Here is a 21915-nt window from a genome sequence, read left to right as displayed (position 1 = left end):
GTGGGAACAAGAACCATGGTCAATGCGTCGTGCGGCACGAGCATTTGTCCGGATGCCGCCCCTTTCTTCATTGGAGGACACCCACTTTAATGTTTGAGTAGGTCGAAGCTTTCTCTGATTCTTCTCACGCCCTTTCCATCTTTTTCAATCGCTCGATCTTTTTGTAGATGATTGGGAGTAAAAAGGGGTTTTGTTCCCAAAGAGGTGTGGAGTGAAAATTATGATTGACTTCCGGGGTCTCCCTCATGTGGACCTCCCTCATGTGGGCCTCCGCTCGGTACCTAACACGTGGGACTATGTGGAGCAGAGCCTTGGTCAAACGTCAAAGTCGCTTCAACCCGTGTTGCAGTGCAGTTGCAGATGCAGATCGAGCAGACGATTTTTCAAAGCTCTTTCTTTGGTTCTTCCCCCTTTGAACGGACGCATCGTGAGCCCACCTCTCATTCGAGCCTTGCAATTGGTCAGTCGTTTTCTTAACAACCCTCTTAAATATGCAGTGGAAGATCTCGAGATATAGCTGTTTGTAAGTAATAATGACACGGCTTCGTATGAAACTTCTGTTTGATAAATTTCGTATTCCAATTATTTCTTTGAATTAATGTCATGAGACGTATAAACACGTGCCAATTACTTAATGCATGAGTCCTCCTTAATTGCTACATGATGTTCTTTAACTCCTATACAGTTTATATACTACGTAATACATAAACTTAATCACATGAAACGAATAAGAGTCGTATTAAATTAAGAAAAATAAATAAATATCAATGAAAACCCTCCTCTCTCTTTGGCTAACCGAGTTATATTTAGCTGTTCACATACCTTATTTTCTTGCCGATTCTATAGCTTCAAGAAAGTGTATCTTCAATTCTTCATATTTGATATCAATTCCCAAAGTTTTTGGGTCATGCAAGCGCGCTTACGTGTATTCATGGATAAATACTAGTGCCTAGATGTGTGTGTATATATTTATTTATATATATGTCTTTATTAACCTCATATGAGAGATAAAATGGCGCTAATTGAAGCTCTCCTTCAACTTGATCTCTATTCCTATCTTTGCATGTCCTTTTGTTAATAGGGACAAGGACAGCCTTTAGTGTCCCCTTGCTATAATGTCAATACTAGACCATCTCCATTGTCCTATTGCTATTAAGTCAAATTGGGATTCTCTCCCGTTGTCATATTTCTTCATCCCTATTCCAAATTTCGAGATAACGTGACGAGCTATTCTTATTCCTTTTTCTTCTTTTTGGTTTTGTCATTATATTGTAACTGGAGTCAAAAGTGTATTTCACTATTCGTATATTCTATCGGATCGAATATACTTTCCAATAATACAATTCGCAAAATTTAAGCTTACTTATCGAAGCATCTAGGTAGGTGGATAATGTGCAATTGTTGAACAGGTGATTTTGATTCCCTTTGTTGACCTTGTCGACCTACCTAGCGATTTCTCTAGGGAGGAATATTCTCGTTTTGGTGGGTTGGTTTCATTTATTAGTTCCCAGCTGACAACTTTCCCCAAAGAAAATCAAATAAAGAATCACATTCATTTAGCATATATAGAATTTCAATTGGTCCGAAGACTCTTCGAAAGCTCCAAGAAGAATATTGTTTGAAAAGGACTTGCCAAATAGAAGTTTCAAAGTTAAAAGCGCAATCTTTAGACAAAGGAAGGACTCGGATGAATAAAATTAATCGGCTTCTTTACAAACCATAACAGTGTTCTGGCCGGCGGATCATCAAGCACTCCTTTTGTTCTCAATTTGTTGATTTGGCGAAAGCTGGACCAAATTCAAAACTTGATAGTCCATTTTTGGCCCAGAAAGAAGAAGCGTCAAGTTTGGAGTTTGGTTTCGGATTTGGAACTTATAAAGGTTCGGTTGTAATTTCATAATTAGACATTGGTCTTGTTAGGAAAAAATCAGTTATAAACAAGAAGCAGCCTGGAAAAAGCAAGCTGCGACTGCAGTGCATACACCACTTTATCCAGGAAATGCTAGAATTGCTTGTTGTACTGGTTTTGCTATCAACTGAATGCTTGTCTACATAAACCTGTAGTGAAAACATTATAAAATCCAGCATGCACATCATACTAGTTATAAGTTGAAAGTGTTAAAGAACTCTGTAATGCTCGCACAAATTATATTTCTACCTACACAAACAAAGAAAATCCAATCATAGTAAGGCCAGGCTATCCAGAGATCATCATCACAAGAAAGCGGCTAGCGACCACCAAGGCGATAACTTCTGCGGAAAGGGACTCCATCAGCTGCTGGATTAGACTGCTGCCCCGGCACTTGATCCCCTGTGTGCGCTTGCTCGGGGTTGCTAGCTGGGGTTGCCATTCCACCAAGTCGGTGACTTCTTCCAAGGAAGGCAATTCCAGCTCTCCTTTAACTTGATCCCTGTTCCTACCTCTGCATGTTCATTTGTTAATCGGGATAAGGACAGCCTTTGGCGTCCCCTTTCTATAATGTCAAGACTGGACCCATCTACATTTCCTATTGCTATTAAGTCACCTTGGAATTTTGCACGGTTGCCGCTTTCATCCGTCTTCTGAATTTCGTCACAGTGCGACAAGTTGTGCCTATTCCTTTTTCTTCTTGTTGGTTTTGTTGTTATTTTGTGAGGAGTCAAAAGTGTATTTTACTATCAATATATCCTGTCAAATCGAATGTATCTTTTAACAATACAAGTCACAACACTTAAATTTATTTGTCGAAGCATCTAGATAGATGAATAAGGGTGTGTTTGGCAAAATGTTTCTGTTCCCCCGAATACAAATTTTTGTTTTTTTTGTTTTTTTTGTTTTTGTTTCGGGGAACAAAAAAGGAACAAAAACGTGTTTGTTTACATTTTTGTTCCCCGGAACAAATTTAGAACAGAAATAAGAAATAGAAAAAATTTATTTCTTGTTTTCGGGAATACTTTCAAACAACACTTTTTTTTCTTCTCATTTTTCTTGTTCTTTTTTCATCTTCATTTTTTTTTCTTTTTTTCTTCCTTTTGGCCGATTGTCAGCCTTGGCCATGGTTGCCAACTGGCCATCGAGAGCTGGCGACCTTGTCAGAGTGTTGCTGGCCCTCGGTGAGGCCGAGCTCGACCAGCCACTAGAGAGGCTCGGCCTTGCCGGGCCACCACCAAGTCAGCCTCACCTAGCCAAGATGAGGTCGAGCCTCGCCCGTGGCCTCGGTGGCCAAGTGAGGTCACCGGCAAGGCTTGACCTCGCCCAGGTGGCATGAGGTTGGCCTCGCCCTAGCCTGGGCGAGCTCGTGCTCACCAAGATTTGGTGAGGCCGAGCCTCGTCGATGGCTGGGTGAGCTTGGCCTTGCTGGGGGTTGGTGAGGTCGTCGGTCGGTCGCCAGCCATGGTCGAGGCCAACAACTGGCCAAAAAAAGGAAAGAAGGAAAAAAAATAGAAAAAAAATAGAAAAATATTGAAAAATTGAAAGAAATAACAAAAAAAATATAAGTTTACTAAATGCATTTCTATTCTAGAGTAGAAATTTTTTGCAATTACTAAGTGCGTTCTAAGATGCCACTATTGGAATTGTAATTTTGATTCCCATTGTTGACCTTGTAGACTAACCTAATAATTTCTCTAGGAAGGAATATTCTGATTTTGGTGGGTGGATTTCATTTATTAATTCAAGCTTACTAACTTATCTTTTCTCAAAAGAAAAAAAAAAGAGAATCAAAATTGCAAATTCATTGACAATATACAGAATTTCAATTGGTCCAAAGACTCTTCGAGAGCTCCATGTCCAAGAAGAATACTGTTTGAAATGGACTTGCCAAATAGAAATTCCAAAATTAAGAGGGCAATCTTTAGGAAAAGAAAAGACTCGGATGAACAAAATCAATTGACCCTTCTTTACAAACCATAACAATATTCCAGCCAGCGGATCATCAAGTTCTTTTTTTGGTTTTGATTTGTTGATTTGGCCAAGGATGAACCAAACTCAGAACGCATTAAGTTTGGTTTCAGATTCGGAACTTATAAAAGGATCAACTCTCATTTAATAAGTAGACATTATTGGGAAAAATCAGTTATAAACAAGAATCAGCCGAGAAAAAAACAGCTGCAACTGCAGTGGATAAATCACTTATCCAGGAATTTCTAGAACTGCTTCTTGTATTAGCTTGCTTTCAACTGAAAGATGGTCTACGTAAATCAGTAATGAAAACATTATAAAATCCAGCATGTACCTCATGCTAGTTATAAGTTGGAAGTGTTAAAAACTCTGTAATGCTTGCAATTTTTCTGCCTACACAAACAAAGAAGATCCAATCATAGTAGGGCCAGGCTATCCAGAGATCATCATCAGAAGAAAGCAGCTAGCGACCGCCAAGGCGATAACTTCTTCCGCGGAAAGCAACTCCTTCAGCCGCCGGCATAGGCTGCTGCACCGGCCCTTGATCCCTTGTCTGCGCTTGCTCGGGGCTTCTTCCTCGGGTTGCCATTCCACCAAGACGGTGGCTTCGTCCGCGGAAGGCAATTCCAGCAGAAGGGTCACTCGGTACTGGTGCATTCACTTGAAACCCTTCACCCCAGTACGCTACTACTTTGTGACTGCGGACGTTTAAGGATTGGACACAAACATGGTTCACGCCTAAAGTATTGTATAATGCCATCACTGCTGATAAAATTAGCAATCTCACTTTGTTAGCCTGCTACTTGTAATTTGCACATCAACCTTCTAGCCAAAATTACTGTCAAAATATATGGTCCTTAGCCATGGGAAATTCATTGTCAAGCATTTGCAGAGAGACTAATTAGAAAAGGGTGTGAAGATTTCATGCATTGAAATTGAAGAGAGAAGCATTCAGTGGGAGGATACACCCAGAGAGGTGTCTTCAAGAGGTTCCTTCCGCCGGCAAGAGGGTGGAGTACTGTTAGGAAGTAGTACAAATGACCAGCAACCATCCCCAGAATATCGGGCATTAACGGGTTTCCAAAAATCAGGTTTAGTGCTAGCAGTGCCCATGGGAGATAGAATCCCTAGAAGGACAGACGATTCAGATTCAGCGGACTTTCCTTTCTCTGGGAAATCAAAGTAAATGGACTGCATTATACCAAAATGGAAATTGCAAATTTACCTTCAATGAAACGACACCATAAATGCTGATTCGGGCATTTGGGAATTCACGGCCCCATATGTAGACGATCATGAAGACTAAGGAAGGTCCCATGAAAGGAATATACAGAGGAGGAATAGCTGCCATTACCTAACACCAACTTGTAACATCTCAGAGTCCAATTCGACAATATCAGTGTCAGAGGCGGGCATTATAAAAAGTTCTAAGCAACTCTTTATTAACTGCGTTGCCTGAATTTACGTATTTCCGAAGTGGCTTACGCTGCAAATGCCATTTTGCTTAGTTTTTTTTTTTATTCCTTTGTGAACATGCTTCTAAATAATCAAATAAAGCAGCATTCCTGAATAATGGCAAGAACTTGTGTCTTCGAATTAGCTGAATTCAACCATCCCACAACTATTTCAGGTTCCCCTATTGAGTAGCCAAGCAAGAACATAGAGACTCTAAATCAAGATGATGTGTCGGACATACTAGAAGTGAGAGTGCTCCGAAGATGAACATCCAAACGTAGTCAGCTGTCCTCTTGTCAAATGGACCCCTCTCTAGTGAAACTCCATATTTTGCTCTGCATGCCATTTAACAGTCAATTAAACATGCCAAAAGATATGACTTCCTAAGCTAAAGGCTTGATGAGAAAATCATGACAGTTCTTTGAGACTCTGTCTAATTGATACGCTTACTGTTTTCATTTCTTTAGCAGCCAAACTAGTAGCAAAAGATCTGCAATTCTACAAAGTGCTCTATTGGAGATGAATGAACCGTTGTTCTACTCACATTATAATAAGCCGAAAGGCAAACGGGAAAGAGAATGGCCCAAGAAAGAAGAAGTTGGTGATGAGCCTCCAAACCTGCATCGCTTGAAGAGCACCGTTTATGATCAAACTCCTGAATACAGACCCAATATCTGGATATATTCAACACAAACACACAGAGTCCGGCGATCGACTCACTTGGAAACGTTTGAACACAAGTTCATATTCGAGAGCTATAGTCCAATGATTGTAAAGGCCCAGATAGAGGGCTGCTGTTGTCATCAGGCATGCTACTCCATAAGTCTTGCTCACCGGCGGCAGCGAGCGGTAGTATCTGCAACATTTAATGGCAGGAATTTTGATGAATGCTAATCGTATGTACAATTCATTGAACTATTATCTGCGTACACCAGTCATAACGTCGTGACATAACATTAGAAGCTAGCTCACAGAGAGATTAAGAGACAGAGAACTTACTCTCCTGGAGTAGACATTGGTGAATTGAAGGGATCAATGGAAGTGACTGCAGGAGCAACTGAAGATCGGAAGTGTAATAACTAGAGAAATATCGATTATTTTTCCATCATTAGATCGATTGATGCCATGGAAATCCAAAGGGGAAGACTTTTGAGTCATCCGTCCCTTCCAAAACGAGTAAGTCACGCAAAGACCAAGTCTTCCAATTACAGTTTTTTTTTTCCTCTCCAAATTCATTGACAATATACAGAATTTCAATTGGTCCAAAGACTCTTCAAGAGCTCCGTGTCCAGGAAGAATACTGTTTGAAAGACCAAGTCTTCCAATTACAGTTTTTTTGTTTTTTCATCTCCAAATTCATTTACAATATACAGAATTTCGATTGGTCCAAAGACTCTTCGAGAGCTCCCTGTCCAGGAAGAATACTGTTTGAAATGGACTTGCCAAAAAGAAATTTCAAAATTAAGAGGGCAATCTTGAGGAAAAGAAAAGACTCGGATGAACAAAATCAATTGACCCTTCTTTACAAACCATAACAATATTCCAGCCAGCGGATCATCAAGTTCTTTTTTTGGTTTTGATTTGTTGATTTGGCCAAGGATGAACCAAACTCAGAACGCATTAAGTTTGGTTTCAGATTCGGAACTTATAAAAGGATCAACTCTCATTTAATAAGTAGACATTATTGGGAAAAATCAGTTATAAACAAGAATCAGCCGAGAAAAAACCAGCTGCAACTGCACTGGATAAACCAATTATTCAGGAATTTCTAGAACTGCTTCTTGTATTAGTTTTGCTTTCAACTGAATGATGGTCTACGTAAATCAGTAATGAAAACATTATAAAATCCAGCATGTACCTCATGCCAGTTATAAGTTGAAAGTGTTAAAAACTCTGTAATGCTTGCACAAATTATTTTTCTGCCTACACAAACAAAGAAGATCCAATCATAGTAAGGCCAGGCTATCCAGAGATCATCATCAGAAGAAAGCAGCTAGCGACCGCCAAGGCGATAACTTCTTCCGCGGAAAGCAACTCCATCAGCTGCCGGCTTAGGCTGCTGCACCGGCCCTTGATCCCTTGTCTGCGCTTGCTCGGGGCTTCTTCCTCGGGTTGCCATTCCACCAAGACGGTGGCTTCGTCCGCGGAAGGCAATTCCAGCAGAAGGGTCACTCGGTACTGGTGCATTCACTTGAAACCCTTCACCCCAGTACGCTACTACTTTGTGACTGCGGACGTTTAAGGATTGGACACAAACATGGTTCACGCCTAAAGTATTGTATAATGCCATCACTGCTGATAAAATTAGCAATCTCACTTTGTTAGCCTGCTACTTGTAATTTGCACATCAACCTTCTAGCCAAAATTACTGTCAAAATATATGGTCCTTAGCCATGGGAAATTCATTGTCAAGCATTTGCAGAGAGACTAATTAGAAAAGGGTGTGAAGATTTCATGCATTGAAATTGAAGAGAGAAGCATTCAGTGGGAGGATACACCCAGAGAGGTGTCTTCAAGAGGTTCCTTCCGCCGGCAAGAGGGTGGAGTACTGTTAGGAAGTAGTACAAATGACCAGCAACCATCCCCAGAATATCGGGCATTAACGGGTTTCCAAAAATCAGGTTTAGTGCTAGCAGTGCCCATGGGAGATAGAATCCCTAGAAGGACAGACGATTCAGATTCAGCGGACTTTCCTTTCTCTGGGAAATCAAAGTAAATGGACTGCATTATACCAAAATGGAAATTGCAAATTTACCTTCAATGAAACGACACCATAAATGCTGATTCGGGCATTTGGGAATTCACGGCCCCATATGTAGACGATCATGAAGACTAAGGAAGGTCCCATGAAAGGAATATACAGAGGAGGAATAGCTGCCATTACCTAACACCAACTTGTAACATCTCAGAGTCCAATTCGACAATATCAGTGTCAGAGGCGGGCATTATAAAAAGTTCTAAGCAACTCGTTATTAACTGCGTTGCCTGAATTTACGTATTTCTGAAGTGGCTTACGCTGCAAATGCCATTTTGCTTAGTTTTTTTTTTTATTCCTTTGTGAACATGCTTCTAAATAATCAAATAAAGCAGCATTCCTGAATAATGGCAAGAACTTGTGTCTTCGAATTAGCTGAATTCAACCATCCCACAACTATTTCAGGTTCCCCTATCGAGTAGCCAAGCAAGAACATAGAGACTCTAATGAAGATGTTGTGTCGGACATACTAGAAGTGAGAGTGCTCCGAAGATGAACATCCAAACGTAGTCAGCTGTCCTCTTGTCAAATGGACCCCTCTCTAGTGAAACTCCATATTTTGCTCTGCATGCCATTTAACAGTCAATTAAACATGCCAAAAGATATGACTTCCTAAGCTAAAGGCTTGATGAGAAAATCATGACAGTTCTTTGAGACTCTGTCTAATTGATACGCTTACTGTTTTCATTTTTTTAGCAGCCAAACTTGTAGCGAAAGATCTGCAATTCTACAAAGTGCTCTATTGGAGATGAATGAACAGTTGTTCTACTCACATTATAATAAGCCGAAAGGCAAACGGGAAAGAGAATGGCCCAAGAAAGAAGAAGTTGGTGATGAGCCTCCAAACCTGCATCGCTTGAAGAGCACCGTTTATGATCAAACTCCTGAATACAGACCCAATATCTGGATATATTCAACACAAACACACAGAGTCCGGCGATCGACTCACTTGGAAACGTTTGAACACAAGTTCATATTCGAGAGCTATAGTCCAATGATTGTAAAGGCCCAGATAGAGGGCTGCCGTTGTCATCAGGCATGCTACTCCATAAGTCTTGCTCACCGGCGGCAGCGAGCGGTAGTATCTGCAACATTTAATGGCAGGAATTTCGATGAATTCTAATTGTATGTACAATTCATTGAACTATTATCTGCGTACACTAGTCATAACGCCGTGACATAACATCAGAAGCTAGCGCGCAGAGAGATTAAGAGACAGAGAACTTACTCTCCTGGAGTAGACATTGGTGAATTGAAGGGATCGATGGAAGTGACCGCAGGAGCAACTGAAGATCGGAAGTGTAATAACTAAAGAAAGATCGATTTTTTCGCTTTTGTTTTTGTTTTTGTTTTTGTTTTTTCGGTGATTAGATCGATTGATGCCATGGAAAACTCCGAAGGAGAAGACTTTGACCCACCCCTTCCAAGAAAAAATAATGCGAGTCTTCCAATTACAGTTCAATCACCCTTAATTAAATCGCCGGCCGGATTGGAGCATCCCCTCTGCCCATGTCATCTCTAGGTAAGATTCCATTTTCGAGTCAACCTTCAGATTATAAATGAAATTCACTGGTCCAACTTCATTTTTTAACCTATCAACAAATTAAACACATTTCCAGAATTATTAAGAAAAAGGCTATCAAGGTTCCCCTGCTAAAGTATTGAAACCGATTCGTGTTTTGTTGGTGCAGCCCCAGAATACTGAGCTATTTCTTGAATTTCAGAAGTAAACCTTTTTGCTTTTGCGCTGACTGTGTTCTCCCAGGATGTCCAAATTGGACAGGCGCTGGGAAAGTCGAACCGGACAATGATTTACAAGATATAATCAAGGACAAAGAATGGCTTCATTACATCGATCATCTATTTTGCCCTAATTCTAGGAAATATTTGACATTGGATGTATTCAGCTTAGCACTACAAGGTGCATAATAAATTTCGTACAATGAGTTCAACTCATGCTTTAGGCAAATCTTCTCCAATTTTTTTTGAGTGTCTTTTGAAAGACTCGCCGCTTGCTCGCATGGGGATTATTAGAGATTTACTTACCCAAGGTAGAGTGATAATTCTCGCAGAATTTGTCTTTGTTGCTCACATGACTTAATATTATACATAACATAAGCAAGAAATCACATGCATCAGGTTGAGTTTCTATACAAGTGAAATAATCAGTGTGAGACGCCTACCAAAGTCATTGAGTTTCTCCACTGTAAATGTTCATATTACGTGCTTGTCACCGCCAAATGCAACCTTGGAAGGAAGGGCAAGAAACGGCACGTACAGAGTGCAACTTCCTCAGGGCATTTATGAGCCAAGCCAAGCCATGGACGCTCTAATACCAGAATGATACTGGTTCGGGTTTCCATTAACCAGCAAGGACAAATCTCACATGGAAGCATATTCAGGCTTTCACTAAGTGAACATGCTCACAGTGGCAGGTTGCACGGTGAAAATTTCCACCTCATCCATTTCCACACTTCTCACTGAGTACTGAAATGTCCATCCATGGCAAGCACCAGCGTGCATGCCATCTTTATTGACTGCAAAAAACAGCTCCCACAAAATCTGGATACTTCTGAGTGATTCGCAGGATAGCATCCTCAGCTGCAAGTTTTGGTTCCATGCCTCGTCTCATGCTCTCAACAACTTGATAGCTGCATTCACAGAAACAACATGTGACTCTTCAGGGTCTCCCTCCATCACAACATCTTACTATCCTCATTTGCCTGTTGAAGCTAAGCATAGGGGGACTATCTCAGTCGACAAAATCTTAGCCTGAAGGATTGAGTTCCTCATTCAATCTCGTTTATTTTATCACAATTCCTTCTTTAATTTCAGTAAAAACCCTTCAGGAAACTAAATTCAGAAGTATCTTTAGATACTTGAAAAGTAAAAGGAAAAAAATAAAAGATCCCATATTCCTACTTAGGTTTACCATTGTATGTAGCGGCTCAATAGCTTTTATCACCAACTAGTAGTCTACAGTTCTACGCTCTACAACCACAATCTATGGTAGTCCAAATCTCTTGTGCGGTTATGTTCATAGCTAAAGTGCTGCTCACCCAGCCTCAAATTCTGACGTCCACACTTCATATGTGGTTATGTTCCTGATACCCAAAGCTGCTCATCTAAAACTGCACTCTCACAATTGACCGAAAATAATAAAACCACATTTTATACTAGACAAGAGAAGATTAATTTAGTGTGAGACATTCTTACGACTGTCAATTGTGTAAGACCAATTTAAGCATTTAAAATCATAATGATTTTGTGGATAAGAATCATATCAGTTCCTTTTTTCCCAGCCCAGTTTACACTGATTTGCTCTTTATGGAAAGAAAATAAAAGAAGATAGGAGCTACCTCAGATACTAGTTCTGTTATTGGCAATATGAAAAAATTGTTCAGTAGAATATTTAGAGTAATTATCCATTGATGGTAAATTAAATCTAACTCCAAAAGAAACATGATAGAATACATGGTTTGCCAGTCTTGGTACACACTTCCCATCCTGAATCATTCTATGTGACAATAAGTAACTCCCAATTTTAAATATAAAAAAGAACTGGTATGAGAAACTACCATGGCAAGAAACGCATCATGACATCACCATCCCCAGTAGCTCCACAAGCCCCAACATCACTGTCGGCATATGCTGAAGATCCAGCAATTGGTCCGTCGCCAACCCTACATTTTTGCAGAAACTTTTACCAATCCCAAAGATGCAGACCCTTAACATAACCACAAGATGGACACACAAATATATGTCGAACTTCAACTCTGAAACTCCCCTAAGAAGCTCCAACTTATCATCAAAACTCCATATTCTGCCAATAGGTTACCAGAAAGACCTTTTAAAGGTATTTTGATAAGGAGTACTTTCTCTAGTCGATGTATAAAATAATTGGATGGTCATTCAGAAATGAATTGCTCCCAAAAATTTAGATAGGCTTTCTAGCCAGTTTCATGCAATTAGTAGAAAATCCCACATTTTTATGCTATGACAGCTACAAGAGAGAATGTAATCCAAAAGATTAATGCCAAGGAAGACAATATTCATATCACAATCACATATACAAACAGGTAACATTTCAGTGATTAGAACATTACCCAAGCCAGTTTCTTTCCTCGACTTACCATACAAGATTCGCTAATCTAAAAAAGCGATTACCAAATTATGTGAGCCAGATACTTTCGACATGGTTAACAAGCCAATCGCAGGTAAACCTTTGGAGAATATTACCTTCCGGGGATTTTGAATGTGGCGCCATTAGTTGATGTGCCTACCGCAATGAGCCCCATCTGCTTGCACAAGATAGTGAAGTTGATTAGAGACAGCAAGGGCAAACTAAGGCAAACAAAATCACCGGACAAAAGTCTTTACAACAATCTCCTACTTTATCTATTACAGCCATGGCTATGGTATCGTGGCTATGAAGTCCAAATCGGGATGGACTTGACTCAATGGTTCCCATGGGGTTGGCTTGTACACATGTATTTGCAGCGTCCTTAGCATGATAAGGGCCACAACTGTCGACAGACAAAACATTTTTTCGAAAATTAGGTTGGCAGAGATTTTCTTTCCATTTAATCCACTTGTCAATAGACTCCGGCGAACTCAAGTTCGTTGGTCCAGGAAGACCCATTGAAATGGCAAAGGCTGAGGCTGGCTCTCCAACAAGCAAAGTATGCTGGGTATGTTGCATCACCAATCTAGCAGCTTTGATGCCATCTTTTACATACTTCATTGCAGCAACAGCTCCAACCTCCATTGTTACCTAGGCATATTCTTGGCAAGAAAACAAAAGAAAAGGAACGATAAGGACCCACTCAGATTTCATCCGAAGGAACAACTGCCAAAGAGATCGAATAATGAAGAGAAAAACCAAAATGGAAGGTACCCCATCCATGACAAGGGCGTCTATTGTAGTCTCCCCATTCTCGTCAGGGCTTCCCCCCGGCCCCACTGCACAAACGACACAATGATTAGTTAGAGAGAACATTGACGGAGTCCCAAGCACTAAGTTGATTCTCCGTGAAAGAAACATTCGAGGCCATTCTGGAATATCACAGAAATAAACTATCTTGATGAGATATCGAAATGGATTTCTTTCACCACACATTTTCCTAGCCATACTTATGATCTCAATGAATCCACGTGATCCAACTTTTTTTCTTTTTACTTTAAGTACATGGCTAAAGATTTTTATGTCGGTTATCCTAGGGAGATCATATTCAACTACTTCATGAATAGTAAAAGAAGGTTCCATAAAAATGTACAAGAATTTGTTAAAAAGAAATATAACTCATTCAAGAAAAAAAATCTCTTGAAGCAGATAATCAGCAAACCAAAATTTGCACTTAGCACATTTTCAGCAACTTATCAACATTCAATCCTAGGATAAAAAACTCCAGCTCTCTTCTTTTGATTGCTACTTGAGCAGGCTAGATCCCCAAACATAACAGGGAAAGCTCTGCTACCTCTACAACTCCTGGACCAGACCTTAACCAAACAAAAATGCTCTTAAATGCTAATAATAAGCAATCAATCTCATATACAAGGAAACATCAAAAGAATGGATGCTCTCATGATGCCATACACATGTACCTGTACCATCACACCGCAACTCCTCGCAGGCCGAGCAACCCTCCACGACTGCATCCACCGCCGATAAACCATCGTCGGCAGCTGTCCAAGCAGCTCTCACGGCCTCCACAAAAGGCCATGTGCTCACAACCAAGGGATACTTCCCTGAATCCCCCAGCCGGTTTCCACACACCTGCGAGTTTTTTGATCCAATGCTAAATAAACTCAACCCAATTCCTCCCTTTCCATTAGGAAGAAAAAGAAAAAAAAACCAATAAAAATTGCCATGCGCAAGACATGATCAACCCAGAAGTGTGTTCCCCGAATCGACAACGATGTCGACGGGCGGAGCCCAAATCGGCTGACCAAGAACAACAACAGCGGACTGGAATCAAAATCTACAGGTCAATTGCACGTAATGCCATCGTGGGTATTCGAGAATAGCGCGAATAATTGAGTTTCATTTACCTCGGAGAGAAGCAAAGCAACGAAGAAGAAGACGAAGTAGAAGCAGTGCGAGTACGAGGAAGCCATCGAAGAACCAACGATGGTGCGTGGCTTTCCGAGTTGCAGGCGATGCAAAATGGCTTCTTGACATTTTCGAAGTCCACTTCCATCGCCTATCGGGCTTAAGGCCCAACTTCCAAGGCTCGCATTATGACCTAAATTGGAAATACAAAGACATTTACAACTTTAATGAACTTGAGATACTACGACCCAAAAAAAAAAAGAGCTTGAAATACAGCCTGAACCGATCGATCTTGATCTATATATATATATATATATATACACATACATGTCGTTTATTGGCGTGTAGATGTGTAATAGATCCGACAAGAAAAAAAAATGCGTTATAGATTAATCATCGTTTTTGTTTTTTTGGTTATTTGTAACAGGATGTACAGAAAAAATAAGTCGATATAGCGAAAGTTATGCCATTTCTTTGTTTATTAACAAAGCTTTTGAATTTCGACCAAAAACAAGAAACAAAACTTTTGGATACTTTGCATTTCATTAAATTTAAGAAAACCATCAGCCATAAATTGATTTCTGAAACAGGTTATTGTCCGCGCCTTTAATATTTCATTTAATTTTTAAAAAAGTACATTTCTAAACAACGAAAATACTACGATGGCAGTTTGATGACATAATGCAAATTCATCCCGCTTTCTAAAACCATAAGATTCATATCAAATTCAGCAGATTAGGAAATCATGAATTACCATTAGGAAATCATTTATTTTAAAAAATAATTTACCAAAAATATTATTTTTATTGTATAGATGTCAATTTAGTATTAAACTCTTCAATTTTGTCAATTTAATCATAAATCTTTCGACAATTTACCAACGTAGTACTTCCAACCAAAATTGATGACTCAATGATGATGCCAACTATGCTACATATGACTAGTGTTGACATTTTAATTTTCTAATTTTAATTTTTTTTCCTTTCCTTCGTTTATTTCACTATGGTTGATGAGGGTCGCCAAAGCTTGCTGGCCATTAGGTGACAACCGCAAAGCACTTGCCGACTATAGTGGGAAAAAAAAAAGGAAAAAAATTAAAAAGGTTCCCATAATGGCGTTGATCTTAGCCAACACAAATTTCCAACTTAAATCGACTGAAAAGATTACATTAGTAAATTATCGAAATGTTTGCAACTAAATTGGTGAAATTAAAATATTCAAGACTAAATTGATATTCATATAATATGACTTTTTTGGAGTCATTTCCTTTAATTTTTCAATGTCGAACTTCCATCTTATTTTAAGTGTTTGTTTTGTGACAAAGTACTACCAGAAATGCAACGCCTCGTAAATTCATAAAACAGCAAAAGGAATCTAAGCATGGACTAAGGAATATTTAAGGAACCTGAATGAGTTGAAACCTCCAACCTTTGATCTTAAACGCATATCACAAACATAAATTTCAGATGATTAAAGTTGCAATCAAGTCAATGTTTTGGCTCTCCAGTGAATTGTGTAGGAACCAAAAATGCCGTCCACCATGTCCCGTGTTACCTACGGCGCAGTTTCAGGCATTTATTAATCAGCTCCACCTCTAGACCCCCATGAGAGTGACAATCAATTACGAAGGCCACCGGGACATTTGTGGCAGAGAACGGCAAAGTGTCTCAACCAACATCAACACGATCCACGATGTGATAATCTTGTTCCTCAACAAGAGTAATTTCGATATTGATAATTGCTTGCAAATGAAGAGGGTGATGGTCGCAGAGGTCTATAATGAAAAAGAAAGGGTTTTGTGTTTTCACCGAATTAGAATATCTTTAAGAAAAGTTGATTTCTCCAAGATAATATTAAAAAAAAAATGCATAAAGGAATGCCATGCTACTACTTGACTACGGCTGAATCCATCCCTCAATGGGGATTCACCAATGAAAAATTTCAGAATCACTTGGAATACACTGGACAAAAACACTGAATACATGCAACGGTAGCGTAAGAGAATGAAAATATAATTTCTAGGGCTTGATGATTATAAACGACTAATATAGTGAATACCTAAATAATCAAATCGAAAGGCGTTTTATATTGAAATTAACTAATATATAAAAAACATCATCATCAACAAATCATTGCCCACGCTAAAAGTCGCATTTACAATTCACGTGGAAAGGTGAAACTAGTTGATTAAGAATTTAAATTTGAATTGCCAACGGGGAGATAGCCGTTGGAATGAACATACATTTTCAACCCTGACATGTGATCCGCTTGCCTTTTATGCGAGGGTTAAATTTCGAACAACAAGAACAGTAAAATTCCATGTACCCGATCTGACCCCTCCTCTCTGTCTTTGCCAACGGCCGCAAGAAAACTGAGACTCCACTCACGTCAGATCATCTCTCTCCCTCCGTCGCCTCCTCCTCCACCTCTTCTGCGTCGTCTGCGTTTCCTTTCTCTGTCCTTTGTCTACTCATTCCCTTTTTCTCTTTCGACGGAGTCGCGGTCGAGCCAGCGGTGCCTGATTTGGCTCGATCGAAGAGGGGCGGAGCCAGATGTGGCTGCCTGTGCAGCGGATCATCGTTCACGGTACGGAGAGACAGAGGAAGGTGGCGACTGGACTGCACACGGCGGCGGAGGCGAGGCGAGGCGGACGGACAGTGTGTTGGTGACAGATTCGAGGGCTTGCTGGATAGAGTTCAAGGTGGGCTCTTCGATGCTTCGTGCGGGATCATCCTGTAAGTCTCTCGAAACTCCATCGCTCATGTTTCTTGTTTTTCTTGTTGATGAGGCAGTATTGAATTTGTTTGTTGCTGGTGGTTTTTAATTGTCCTGTTCGTGCTTTGTAATCTTGCTGTGAGTTTCTCGATTCTTTTGGGCTTGTGTGAATGGGTGTTGGCATTGCACGCCGATGATGCTGTGGGGTTGTGGGAGATTATCATCTCCAAGAAAACGAGCGCAAGAAATCAGAAGAACTAGATTCTGGCAACTTTAACTCTGCCAGTGAAGTTTCACATGCTTTTCGATTATCATACCATACGTTGTATACCCAATTATGGGGAAGTACCGTATCTGATGATGTTTCTAACGTCACCCGTTCTTAAGTCCAGCCTTGTCATCGTCTGGCTGAAAAATCTTTCGACTCTACTATTCTTTACCGATTTTCTTGCCCTAAAAGATTTGAGTATTGTTGAACAGAACTGCTTTTGGCAAATGACCATTTTGAACCATCTGCTATTCGACTTTTCTGTATATTTCCCAGTCATCTTGGATGCATATTTGGAAAACTGTTTCTCTTAGAACTATATCCTGTTATTCTGGTCCAATGATCGGTCTTCCGTAGCTCTGGAATTAGTCTCTGAAAAATGGGTTTCTATCAAGCCTTTCGATAATTTCGCTCTGAGAGTGTTAAGAGGTTCTTTTTCAAAAAGTTTATCTACTTGAACTGAAACTATTTGAGTCCTCTTTACGTAGAATTTTTGCGCTACTTTTTTAAGATGTATTTTATCGGTCATCTGTATTTGTCCCTCCTTATTCTGTCTGCGTTATCTTTCCCAAATCTCAGGAAAGACATGATAGTTCAACACTGATACTTTAATGTGTGCAGCGAAAAATTGTGTCCAAAGAGGCAATGCCTAAGAGGTGAAGAGAATAATTTATTTTGCAAAACTTGCCATATATCTAAGAGGTGAAGAGAAATATATATATATATATATATATATATATATATACATACATACATATATATACATACATATACATAAAGGGGTTAGGATCGGAGTACTATATGAGAGAACAAGGAAGTATAGATGACTAACAGATCTATATGAAAGCAGGGAAATGATGTATAATAACAAGAAAGTATAAAATCGCGAGAATTAAAAATAATGTAAAGAGCAAAGGCAATATATAAAATATAAAGTAAGAGTATGTATAAACAAAAACCAACCATGAAGGTGGTATGAACTTGTATTATAAAGCTGAAAAGCTGAAATTACATGCATTGAAGGATGCAGAAACTAAAGTATCAAGTCATCCACTAGGGGCATAATCCGCACTCTAGAGAGTATTGATGTTTGTATTACAAGAAATGGTTAACCAACTATCATGTAAGTTGGTAATGCTGTATGAAATTATGTATATGAAAAACTAACTTACTTTGAAACTAGGGGATACAAGGTAAAAGAGCTTGGAGATGGAAAAGATGAGGATGGAGGTGGAAGGGATGGGTTACAAGTGAGAGAGGGAGAAGAAGAAAAGAGAAATCTGGAAAACTTTTGCGTCGCTCGTAATAGTGTCTGCATGTGATGTCTTGAATTTAATCTCTGTCTAGGTTGATCTCGTAGAAGTCGTCTTTATTGATGTTTCCACTGTGATGTGACTGTGAGGATTTGTCTGTATTGTCTTGAGATTTGGAAGATCCACATTGTGATCCTTCCGCTTTCGATAGCATTGTCCTAAGGATGTTACAATATTCCTCTCTACTCTGGATTGCAGCAAGTACTGCGCTTGCCATGGATTTCTCCTGTAAAAAGGATGTATTTGATGGGACTGTGGTTATCATGTTTTTCTGGCTGTTTAGCCATGTTCTAACCGCAGCTTCGGATCCTTGGTCATGGTATTTGAATCCATCCCACCATTTTGTTTTTGTATTTTCGGACAAGGACTGGTATCCCAGGTTTTGTGGATGTATTGTATTCAAGTTCCCAGGCTGTTACCTAAGAAATTCTAAATATTATAAAGAAATGCATAAGGCATGGGAACTTTATATCATGTGGTGTTGGTACGAAGTATTCACTGAAAACTTTATAACCTTGTTTGACTGTGGGGTGTAGAATTATCTCTAAAGGACCAAAGAGATTCCACCAAGAGTCAAACCAATTTGGTAGGCTTTGTCTTGGGAAGTTATCTTTGAAAAATAACAACCACGTGTATTGGAAATTTGTATTTTGTCTGAAGAAAACGTTCCACCAAGCTTGTTGGTAGTCCTAGTAGGTGTATGAGGAAGAATATGGTAGGTTTTGGGTAAGTCTGGTTTGGAATTTTCTGGGTGTATGAGATGAGGCTTCTCGGTGTGAGGGGTGTATGACTTTACTAATGGATATAGTGGAGTATACAATGTATTTCTGTATTGTTTTTGTCAACAAAATGGGTAAATCTTGCTGATTCCATCTCCACTAGAATTTGCTCATAATAAGTAAGGGTTTTGTTTGTATTGTGTGGTTTGAATAACTAGTTTTTGGAAAGATGTTTTTTGCAAATTTGGTTGGATCTTCATCGAAGAATCCATCTTCTACTGTCAATATTTTTTGAAATGATGTTTTGGGGAAAATTTTTGATTTTTAAGATTCAGGGGTTGCCTGTGGCCTAATAACCACCTCATTCGAAATTCTTTTGTATTCTGATGGTTTTTGTGTAACCAATGAGGAAGGACTGTTGCTTACCTCGATGGCTTTGGATGGCTCTTTCTTTGTCTTGTTTTGTATAGACTGTGCAAGTAATAGAATAGTTTCTTTTGGTATCATGTCGGCTAGCTGATTAAAGGCTAACATGGGATCAGGTGATATGTGTTCTATTTTTAAAGGTGTTTGGTGTAGGAATGTGTGGTTATTTTCTGCCATTTCAAGCCATGTCTTGACAGATGTTAAGCCTTTCGGCTTTGGTGGTGTATTGGAGGGTTCGGCAGTGGTATCCCCTGTAAAAATTCCCCTGTAAAAATTCTCTTGTGAGAAAATCAAGTAATGAATTTGAAGAACCATTTATAAATTCAATGTCAAAATCGAAAACTGAAAGTATGGCTTGCCATCTGGCAAAAATCTGTTTTGATGCAATGTTTAAAATGTCTTTTTGTAAAATGTCTTTGGCTGATTTGCAATCAATTCTTAAGAGAAATTTTGGTTTAATAAATCTCTCATAAAGCTCGCCCAACACAAATGAATCAAGAAGTTTTGAAATTCTGTCAAGTAGAAATACAAGATCTCTTAGATAAAAAACTCATAAGAAAAAGCCAATGACCTTGGAGTTGTTCTGCTTTTTATGTCAATAAAAATGTTGAACTTGAAAGAGGAGTTTCCAGATTAGTCATTAATTATAAACCTCTTAATACATCCCTTAGGTGGATAAGATATCATATACCCAATAAAAAAGATTTGCTAAATAGGCTTTGTAGATCAAAAATATTTTCAAAATTTGACATGAAGTCAGGATTTTGGCAAATACAGGTCAGTGAAGAGGATAAATACAAGACAGCCTTTACAGTCCCTTTTGGCCAATATGAATGGAATGTTATGCCATTTGGCCTCAAAAATGCCCATTCAGAATTCCAAAGAATTATGAATGAGATTTTCAATCCTTATTAAGAATACATCATAGTTTATATAGATGATGTTCTGATATTCTCTTCCAATGTTGAACAACATTTTAAACATTTATCTATTTTCATAAAAGTTATCATACAAAATGGTCTTGTAGTTTCTTCTACTAAAATTGCACTCTTCAAAACCAAGATTAGATTCTTAGGTCATTACATTCATTTAAGCACCATCACTTCCATAGAAAGATCAATCTCTTTTACTGATAAATTCCCTGATGAGATAAAAGACAAAACTCAACTGCAAGGGTTCTTGGGTAGTCTCAATTATATTCTAGATTTCTTTTCCAATATAAATATCCTTTGCAAACCCTTACACCAAAGGTTACAAAAGGATCCTCCACCATGGACCTCCGTCCATACTAATATCGTCAAACAAATAAAAATCCATGTTAAAGATATACCATGCTTACATCTTGCTGATCATTCTACTTTCAAAATAGTTGAGACTGATGCTTCAGAATTAGGATATGGAGACATTCTCAGACAGGTCAAAAACAACAAAGAACAAGTTGTTCAGTTTATATCAAAACATTGGAATTCCACTCAACAAAATTATTCGACAATCAAAAAAGAAATACTTGCCATAGTTTTGTCTATATCAAAATTCCAAGGAGATTTATTAAACCAAAAATTTCTCTTAAGAATTGATTGCAAATCAGCTAAATACATTTTTCAAAAAGACGTTTTAAACATTGCATCAAAATAGATTTTTGCCAGATGGCAAAGCCATACTTTTAGTTTTCGATTTTGACATTGAATTTATAAATGGTTCTTCAAATTCATTACCTGATTTTCTCACAAGAGAATTTTTACAGGGGATACCAATATGCCAAGACCCAAAAAAGACAAAGTCAAAGGTAAAGGCAAAGCCACCGTCAAACCCTCCAATATACCACCTTAAAGCCGAAAGGCTTAACATCTGTCAAGACATGGCTTGAAATGGCAGAAAACAACCAGACATTCCTACACCAAACACCTTTGAAAATAGAACACATATCACCTGATCCCATGTTAGCCTTTAATCAGCTAGCCGACATGATACTAAAATAAACCATTCTATTACTTGCACAGTCTATACAAAACAAGACAAAGAAAGAGCCATCCAAAGCCATCGAGGTAAGCAACAATCCTTCCCCACTGGTTACACAAAAACCATCAGAATACAAAAGAATTTCGAATGAGGTGGTTATTAGGCCACAGGCAACCACTGAATCTTAAAAATCAAAAATTTTCCCCAAAACATAATTTCAAAAAATATTGACTGTATAAGATGGATTCTTCGATGAAGATCCAACCAAATTTGCAAAAAACATATTTCCAAAAACTGGTTATTCAAACCACACAATACAAACAAAACCCTTGCTTATTATGAGCAAATTCTAGTGGAGACGGAATCAAAAAGA

At 38.9% G+C, this 21915-nt stretch overlaps 3 protein-coding genes across 3 annotated transcripts; all 3 read right to left on the bottom strand.

Annotated features, from left to right (window-relative positions):
* Positions 1 to 4343: 4343 nt before the first annotated feature.
* LOC139883942 (derlin-1.2-like) lies at positions 4344 to 6351 on the bottom strand. The gene is made up of 7 exons (XM_071868035.1): positions 6335 to 6351; positions 6056 to 6191; positions 5880 to 5953; positions 5577 to 5670; positions 5106 to 5234; positions 4847 to 5007; positions 4344 to 4578 (listed from the first exon to the last, which is right to left on the bottom strand). The coding sequence occupies exons 1-7, from the start codon at positions 6349 to 6351 to the stop codon at positions 4344 to 4346; spliced, it is 846 nt and encodes a 281-aa protein (XP_071724136.1).
* Positions 6352 to 7089: 738 nt separating this feature from the next.
* Positions 7090 to 9335, bottom strand: LOC139883940 (derlin-1.2-like). Its single transcript, XM_071868034.1, has 9 exons — positions 9319 to 9335; positions 9040 to 9175; positions 8864 to 8937; positions 8561 to 8654; positions 8091 to 8219; positions 7832 to 7992; positions 7337 to 7563; positions 7194 to 7258; positions 7090 to 7149 (listed from the first exon to the last, which is right to left on the bottom strand). The coding sequence occupies exons 1-9, from the start codon at positions 9333 to 9335 to the stop codon at positions 7090 to 7092; spliced, it is 963 nt and encodes a 320-aa protein (XP_071724135.1).
* A 1285-nt stretch (positions 9336 to 10620) lies between these two features.
* On the bottom strand, positions 10621 to 12858 carry LOC139883945 (probable isoaspartyl peptidase/L-asparaginase 3). Its single transcript, XM_071868038.1, has 4 exons — positions 12484 to 12858; positions 12330 to 12388; positions 11669 to 11773; positions 10621 to 10741 (listed from the first exon to the last, which is right to left on the bottom strand). The coding sequence occupies exons 1-4, from the start codon at positions 12856 to 12858 to the stop codon at positions 10621 to 10623; spliced, it is 660 nt and encodes a 219-aa protein (XP_071724139.1).
* Positions 12859 to 21915: the final 9057 nt, after the last annotated feature.

Source organism: Rutidosis leptorrhynchoides, unplaced genomic scaffold (assembly GCF_046630445.1).
Source record: "Rutidosis leptorrhynchoides isolate AG116_Rl617_1_P2 unplaced genomic scaffold, CSIRO_AGI_Rlap_v1 contig479, whole genome shotgun sequence".
Lineage (NCBI taxonomy): Eukaryota > Viridiplantae > Streptophyta > Magnoliopsida > Asterales > Asteraceae > Rutidosis > Rutidosis leptorrhynchoides.
Note: the sequence above shows the minus strand (reverse complement) of the source record. Positions and strands in the feature narration are given on the sequence as shown.

Bases quoted from the DNA above. Each gene is read 5' to 3' on its own strand.
- LOC139883942 (XM_071868035.1), bottom strand. The intron at 5,008-5,105 runs GTAAATTTGCAA...CTGTCCTTCTAG, and splicing joins ATGGTGTCGTTTCATTGAAG to GGATTCTATCTCCCATGGGC. The intron at 4,579-4,846 runs GTATCCTCCCAC...AAACGTCCGCAG, and splicing joins TTGAAGACACCTCTCTGGGT to TCACAAAGTAGTAGCGTACT.
- LOC139883940 (XM_071868034.1), bottom strand. The intron at 8,938-9,039 runs GTGAGTCGATCG...CAAGCGATGCAG, and splicing joins TTGTGTTCAAACGTTTCCAA to GTTTGGAGGCTCATCACCAA. The intron at 8,655-8,863 runs GTGAGTAGAACA...AATGGCATGCAG, and splicing joins GCCTTTCGGCTTATTATAAT to AGCAAAATATGGAGTTTCAC.
- LOC139883945 (XM_071868038.1), bottom strand. From the start codon at position 12,858: ATGGAGGTTGGAGCTGTTGCTGCAATGAAGTATGTAAAAGATGGCATC. The intron at 11,774-12,329 runs GTAATATTCTCC...GCAAAAATGTAG, and splicing joins ACATTCAAAATCCCCGGAAG to GGTTGGCGACGGACCAATTG. The intron at 10,742-11,668 runs GTAGTTTCTCAT...CTGTGAATGCAG, and splicing joins ATGATGCGTTTCTTGCCATG to CTATCAAGTTGTTGAGAGCA.